At 40.3% G+C, this 7,759-nt stretch overlaps 1 protein-coding gene across 4 annotated transcripts in view; it reads right to left on the bottom strand.

Annotated features, from left to right (window-relative positions):
* Positions 1-1,740: 1,740 nt before the first annotated feature.
* The window catches only part of PPP1R9A (protein phosphatase 1 regulatory subunit 9A), a 129,514-nt gene continuing 123,495 nt past the window's right edge, over positions 1,741-7,759 (bottom strand). For 3 of the 4 annotated variants that reach the window (XM_030264681.4, XM_030264684.4, XM_030264686.4), the window contains one exon: positions 1,741-7,334. In XM_030264681.4, coding sequence (XP_030120541.4) covers positions 7,122-7,334 — 213 coding nt within the window. In that variant the 3' untranslated portion in view covers positions 1,741-7,121. The remainder of the gene's footprint in view (positions 7,335-7,759) is intronic. The other variant, XM_030264689.4, reaches the window with a different exon arrangement.

Here is a 7,759-nt window from a genome sequence, read left to right as displayed (position 1 = left end):
GAGGTTGGGCTATTCACTCATTTGAGTAGCCGTCAGTGGCTTGCACCAGTATTCTAAAGTGATTATTCTAGGATTGTGCCATTTTTTGTTCTGAAGTGCTGTGTTCTAAAGAGTTACATCACTTATCAGTAGCAGTGACGCAGCTGAAATGCCAATCAGTCCCTCTGTGGGTCCTGGATTTACTCTTTGGTTGTAGAAGGGCAACAGCCACTTCCCTCAGCAGTGCAGAGGTTACCCACCAAAACATTATTTTCACATTTTACTGTTGCTTAAAACATCTTCAAATTAGCAAATCTACATGTTGTTGGATCTTGTCAAACTGTTTTTTTTATTGGTTTTGGCCTTTCAGAAAATCAAAACTGTCTTCAGTCACCACTGGCTTTTTTTCTGTTCTAAATTGCTCCTGTGCTGAAGATTTTCCTGTTGGTCTGCCTACAGATGGAACCATGGGCAAGTGAGGGGCCTTCTTTTCCTACAGCGTTTGAGAGACATCATAGCTATCTGCTGCTACTGACAGGAACATTTTGACCTGAGGTGGGGAGGGCAGGAAGCCCATTGCCAACCTCCTCCACAGGTATCCCAGCCTTGCAGGGCAGAGGTGGGAATTGCAGCAGGGCCACCAGTGTTCAGGTGGGCAGGACACAGACAGCAAGCGGGTGTTGTGCAGCAAGAGCCACGCTGGGGTGCAGCTTCTACCTCCTGGCAGCCTCAGTGCAGAAACAGTAGCGGTGGAAGATGCAGCTCAAGCCTGGCCTCCCAATTACCAAGTAACCTGCACAGGGAAAATCCAGGCTTGCAAGCCCAAGGAGGGCATAACCCATCATCTTAACATGCTTCCGAAAGCCAGCTGCAGCTATCTGAGGCAACTGGCACAAACAAGAAAGACGTATGTATAGATGGCTCCAGGCCTAGGGAGCTGCTCAGCAGACACATTTTGCATGTCAGTTGTGGACCCGGAGCATCTTAGTATATCTATTCTAATTAAGATAATGATTTTATAAATTGAGGATTTCTTTTTATCTTCTTGCAGGTGGTGCCTGTATTAGTGGAAGGTAAGATTTATGATTCAGTCATTGGGAAACACAAACTAGGTTAGGCAGATTAAGTGCACAGTGTTTGGCCTAGATTCTGCTGGATGTAAATCCACTGAAATGACTATACAAATTGCACAGTTTGTGCCCTTCGATTTTCCCTAACTTAATGCTTTACTAAAATCAAATAAATAAAAGACTTATTAAAGATACTCAGTAAAAGAACTGCTGTACTTTGAATGTATAAAATGCCCATTATAAATAACTCACACTTGAGTCTAGTATGTTTTTATGCAACAAAATCGATCCAGATCTTTTAAACACACAAACACTGACCACTATCAACTTGAAAGCAGCCTATTTTTATATCAACCTGCAGCAAAAGACTGCATGCTACACTTCACCTTCATATGAAGAAAAATGACCATCTTTTTTCTTAATAGATAAATTTTTTTACTTCTTTCTACATAGTTACAGTGTAAATGAGACCCACTTGCAGGCTTGTGAATCATGCCAATTTGACCAAGAACTGGGATTAAAATAATCTTTGGCTGAGTAGAAGGAAGCAAAGAACAAGCAGGGCAAGGTACATATTCCCCTGACCCCCTAGCCTGATCCATGCAGCTGTCTGGTTGTCCTCACCATTTATAATTTCTTCTGGAATGACAAAGAAAAGGGCAGAAAAGTGAGGACTCATTACAAATTCTAATAAAGATTCAGGATTTCTCTTTTTATTGCATTCGTTGTCTAACAACAATAATACTCATTGGCAAGAAATTTATTTACACTAACAAATTAACTTCAAACCACAAAGCTTTGTTGTTTGTATTTCAACTGTAAGAAAACAAAGGGCCACCATGATGTTTTCTTTTGATGCCTCCCAATGACTAAATGTTAAACAAAGTTATCCTGGGGAAAACTCAACAATCTAGAGAAGTTCATATCAACCAAGCACAAGAGAACAAGCTCAGACATGGCACTACTGTGTCCTTCATGCAGGTGATCAGACACCAAGATGTACAAACAAAAAGTTCAGAATAACATGCATTTCATATACATTTGACCTCCTTAAAAAAAGAACAGAAAAGGGAAAAAATCTGAAGCACAACTATCTCTTTAACCATTAAAAAGAAGCAATGTAAGAAGCCAATTTTTACAGTAAGCACAGTGCATTTTAGTCTTTTAGCTGCCTGGTCTTCTAGCAATGTGTGTAACACTTGTCAGTGACCAGAGAGATACCGTTGCAGTATGACTGGAAAATATGAAAGCAGTTGTTGAGTGAATGTGTATGGGAAAGTATAGAGTCAGAAGATGTTCACTGTGCACTCTTCACTTCCAAATAGGCTGGTTACTCCTATGTCTGGTGCCCTGAGATCCTCCTTTCCTTCAGACACTTCTGCACGGGGCCCAAATCCACTTCCACTGGTGGCAGTGGCAAAGGTCCCGCTGGAAACCCAGCAGGAGCCCCAGGCTCCCGGGTTACGAGAGTCGGATCTGACCTCGTGAGCTGTGAGCCTTCCTCACCTCTTTGGAAGAAGAGACCTGCCTAACTCAGCAGGTTTCACAAACTGCTGGTTCTTAACACAATCCACACTTCCAAAAGAAATGAGCAGCCCAAGGCACTACCACCAAACCTTTCTGTAAGATGTGCATTTTTTAAACAATTTCTTAATGCTAAAAGCAAAAGTACCAGTTGGTACAGCTGGTTAGTAACAGAAAGCTCATTTTGTATTGAGGGTTTGGAGGGCTCAATGTCATGACTAACTATATTATAGCTTTGAAAAAGCAGTTTCACAGGTACAGAAAAAAGTCCAGAAAAATCCATAGGAAGGCTGACAAAAAGCCATCTACAGATGACCCACACTCCACTCTAGCGAGTGGGCAAGTCTCCTTGGATTTCACCTGTCATCCTGCTCAGAAACTAACTGCTGAAAGTTCTTCAATACAAATCAAAGTTTGGGTTAAAATCACAAAAAATGTGTTTCCTTGCTAGAACACTGACACCCAACTACATGATGATCCTCTTCCATACTACTGTAGAACAGTGTTCTGCACTACATGCAAGAGTGGCATTTCTTTCTCTTCTTTCTCTTGGAAGTGGAACACAATTCATTCTCAAAAATTACACTGCCCACCTCTTACTGGTCCATGGGCCAGGAGGCGAAGGTGTAGCAGCTCAGGAGCACAGGAGGGTTTGATGGAAGCAATAAAGTATGAGGAACCCTGATCTCAGGTGTCAAGCACCTCTGAATGTTAATGACAGCTAAGGGCTGGCAAGTATTAGAGGAAAGCTGCTCAGTAATTCTAGTAAAAGTTCAATTCTTGTGGTATCCCTGCAGCAGACTACAGTCATAGCAAAAGAGATGCCATTGCAAAAAAAATTTGAGAAGTTGAAAAAATACAGAAGTATTTGTATACACTGAAATACAAACATCTAATGCCATTCATCTTTTTATTACTGGCTTCTGTTCCACTGTGTAATTCCAACGCATGATCTTCAACAGGCTCCACCCCCAGCAACCCCCACCAGGACCTGCTCAGGGCGGCGGGTGAGATGCAGACAGTGGGCAACTCTCTGTGCATTGCAGTGAAGGGGTGCAGCTCCTTCCTCACCCCTGGCCTGGTCTCTCTGGGCAGACTGAAACCCAACAGGGAGTTTAACAAGTTGCTGCATGGGTGCAGAAACCCACCTGTGAAGAAATGGGAAGATACAAGCTGGAAGTGAATGTCAGTATGTTTGGCTGATTTGAACAGAACAAGGAGCCACTGCTCTCCTCACGATCTCAGAATAAGCACTAGGGTTTTTAGGACTAAAGTAACCTGCAGTGTTGTACATTTCATTCTCTATTTTTAAGACTTCTACTTTTTCCTAACTCTCCATTCTTCACCTTTTTAGAGGCTCTGTATATTCACAACTTGCAATACTGCAGCAACGAGCAGAACTAGAGTTTACAGAACTGGTCTACCACCCTAAGCAGGGAGAAAATAACTTGGGGCACCACCCAGGTGTAATGATGACACAAGCACATGTCTTGAGGTGTGGAAGCACCACACTGCCTGTTCACTGGTGGCCAGGCAAGTTAGTCTCATCAAAAGAGCTGTAGCTCCACAAATAAATATACAATATAGGCGACATTATGCCTGTAGGTGTGCCAAACCGTGAAAAAGGCAGTCCAGCCATTCAGCACAGAAAATTTGTTTCTTGTTACATTAAGCCAGCCCCACATTAGTCTGACTTAGCACTGGTTTACAGGAAGTTTAAGTTCAGAATGATGAAACAGCCATCCTTTTTTTTCCTTATAAGTCATAATTCAATACAAGGGGAAAAAATTGTAACACAGCTTTAAAAGTCCTATAGAATAGCAAAAAAGTTTCAAACTGTGCTTCACGTCTGTTATCTGGTGACATTTCTGCACTTCCCAAGACTGATGTTCATATTTTGTAAAAGGAACCACATAAATCTTTCATCACAGAAAGAACAGCAAAACTCTTGTCATTGTTCTGTTTCCTTTGTTTGCACAAGTTGATCATAATGCATTTTAATGGTTTTAACTTAAATGTAACCCACTAGTTTTTTTGAAGTTTAATTTTTGTTGATGTTTTTGGTCTGAGAATAACAAAATAACATTATCACAAAGCAGTAAAAATCCCCTGAATACTTAAAGGACTTAAGTTGAATTAGTTATTCTGCAGAGTAAGAACATGATTTACAAAGAGATTAACTAGGCACCATTTTAAGAAGCAAGAATGAAAACTCAATATGTAATGCCAAGCCGTCTGTTCTGGTTTCTAAATAAAAAAAAGAACGTAAAACAGAAATATTGCCTTAGATTATTATATACAACCACTTAAACATTACTACAATGTAAACATAATTTAAAAAGAAAATAATCATCTAATGCATTTATCAACATTGTATTTAAAATATTAAACTTCCAGTTTCTTCCAGGTACCCTCTAAGAATGCTAGTTTTATGAGGCTGTTAAACATTTGTAAATTTTTTCTCCTATGAATGAACACAGAAGGATTTACTGCAATGTGTAATTTTTTGTTAGCAGGTGTATTTTGCTGCTGGTGGTTTATCTCAAGAAAAGTAGCACAAGCCTTTAGAAATATCAGCAAGTATCTCTTACGGTAATTTCAATTTTAGATCTGAATAAAATTTACATCAAAAATTTGTAGAAATTGGATTTGGAAGGAAAAATAAAGCTAATGCTAAGTAGATCTGTTGTGTATTAATTTTGGAATGAACTAGGCCCTCTCAGTTTACAGACCATTTTACATGCCAAAGAAATTATTAGGATCAAGAGAAATGTAACTATTAACAGTGCACCCTAAGCGTTCCAAAACTGAGCTTCAGAGAACTTTGCAGACACAAATCTGAATGCCATGAAGTACAGAGCAGAAGAGAAGCCAAGCCAAACTAAAACACACATTTTCTTCAGAGGAATTTTCAATTCTAGGCTGGCATTTTTAGGTTCAAGATTCTAACTTTACATCACCATCTTAAACAATTTCTGGGTTTGCACAGCTAGATGAAGACTGCCACTTGCAGGCTGCATGAGTGGGAAGTGACGTCTCTCCACCGTACACAGTCAGCTTTGACTGTGGAGCAGTCAGCTCCTGCCTGGAGCAGCTGCTCCAGCAGCTCCTTGTTGTGGAGATCTGCCCACTGTCTGTCCCTTCTTTTGAAGCAATACTGTACAGTTCAGTACTGTTGTTGAGGCAGTAACACCATACACTGCTTCAGTCACAGTCAAAACTACACAGCAGGCTTCATCCATGGCCTCAACACACCCCAGAAATCCCTGAAGTATGACCACTGCTAAGCCATCAAAACATTCTACAGGCAAAGCCCAAAAATTCAGGTTTTGGTTGGATATTCTTTAAATATAGCAATCAAAACAGTTACAGCATGGGAGCTTTGTATTAAATAACCATCACCTCCATGGCAGCATTGCCCTTAACAGGAATGTACTGAGTTTAATTTTAACCAGGATCACTCATCTTCCTCTTCTTAAAGTGCACTTCTGTAAAAACTCAAAATCTACAGCAAACTCAAGTTTGATAATTGCTTCCAATACCAGCTTCATAATAGCACAGCACAAAGCTTATTCTCCCAGTGCTTACCGACTGGAGAACGAATCTGAAGATGTGGTGTTCTTCCTGGGGAAAAACTAACTTGAAACAAAATAAACCCAGTTTCCTGTATAAAGCACATGAAAAAAAAGTTGAGTGTGGTATAAGGAAGTTGCCTACACACTGGGAGTACAATACAATTTATACAGATTTATACGCTGTGCTGTAGTTAGAAATTCATCCTTGCTCAGATATCTAAAGGATAAATGTTATCCTCAGATTTCTATGTAAACCCACATAACCATTTAAGGCTTTGCCTCCTTCCTGGATTAACTATTGTACAGTAAACAGAAAGAGTTTCACCTCCTGTCCTTTACCCAGGGGGAATATTGACTCTCCTGTCTTTATCTCCAGTGTATAAGAAGTCACTGAACAGTTTTCAGAGCAGTGTTGCTTGAAGGTACTGACGCAAGATAAAACTTACTCCAGCAGACTGAACTGAGTATCCAAACACCGTAAAGAAGATTTACTTCCAGTCAGAAAGTTAAGTCAGATCTTATCAGACAGAGCACAACTCCTTTTATCCAGCTGAAGAAATGTTCCCCAGCCATGCTGACTGGCCATCCTATTCAGAGGAGGTGAAGCAGTGGACATGTTCCTCGGCATCATGCTGGTTACTAAAGTGACCAAACACACAGAGCTCAACAGAGAAGAGTAGTCTGGAAGGAAACACCACCACACAAAAATGAAATCTGTTAGCTGTCAACAAGAACAGAACAAACCGAGGGGCTGGGATTGTTTCACATGGCAACAGCAATGAGCGTGAACTGGATATGCAGGAAAGAAAATGAGACACAATATAAATTTCCCTAGTCATTCTATGTACAGCCATGTCTCTGTACACAATCTTGGGTGATGAACACAAGAAAGCTGAAGGGGCATCAGAGTGGATAAGAGTTTCTCTTTCCGTGACATGCCTCCACTTGCCAAACACAGCAGCTCTTCTGCTTATCACTGCTCATTAGTGCCCTCTGTTGCATCTGATGAACACTTGTCTGTTTTCTTTGATCTCCTCTGCAGCTGCTCTTGTTCCTTCTTTCGAAGCTTTTCCCTTTGCTTTTCCATTTTCTCTTGAGCTTTGCGAGCCTTCTCCAAGGATGCTTTCATTTCCTTTAGCTTTCTCTTAATGATTGCTCTGTCCTGGGAAGATGTCATACCAAGAGCCTGAGGTGGGGAAAACAAAATTTAGAAGAATTTCTTATGCTTTAATTTATCATGTTTTATTTTCATATTCTAGTAGTAATTCTCCTTAGAAGACTGTAACAACAAAATCAATCTGTAACAGACTCAGATACATCACTGATGTGCAAGTACCACACTTCATGCTTTCTACTTCTAGAATATTAAAGACGAGACCTCACTGCCACCACCTATGTTGATTTCATTGATCAAATAAAGCAAATAAACAATTTTATTAAAATAATGTAAGTCCACATCACATAGAACAAGACTTCCAAATTTTAGCTGCCCTGCCTTAGTTAAAAGTTCACCTGCAGTCTTCTAAGACACTTAGTGAAGTGCCACTAGAAAAATCAGAAGGGAAATACCAAATTTGGACTTTTAGACCTACTGAGCTTCCTGCAATTCCA

This window comes from Taeniopygia guttata, chromosome 2 (genome assembly GCF_048771995.1).
Source record: "Taeniopygia guttata chromosome 2, bTaeGut7.mat, whole genome shotgun sequence".
Lineage (NCBI taxonomy): Eukaryota > Metazoa > Chordata > Aves > Passeriformes > Estrildidae > Taeniopygia > Taeniopygia guttata.
This window is presented reverse-complemented; position numbering and strand designations above follow the sequence as displayed.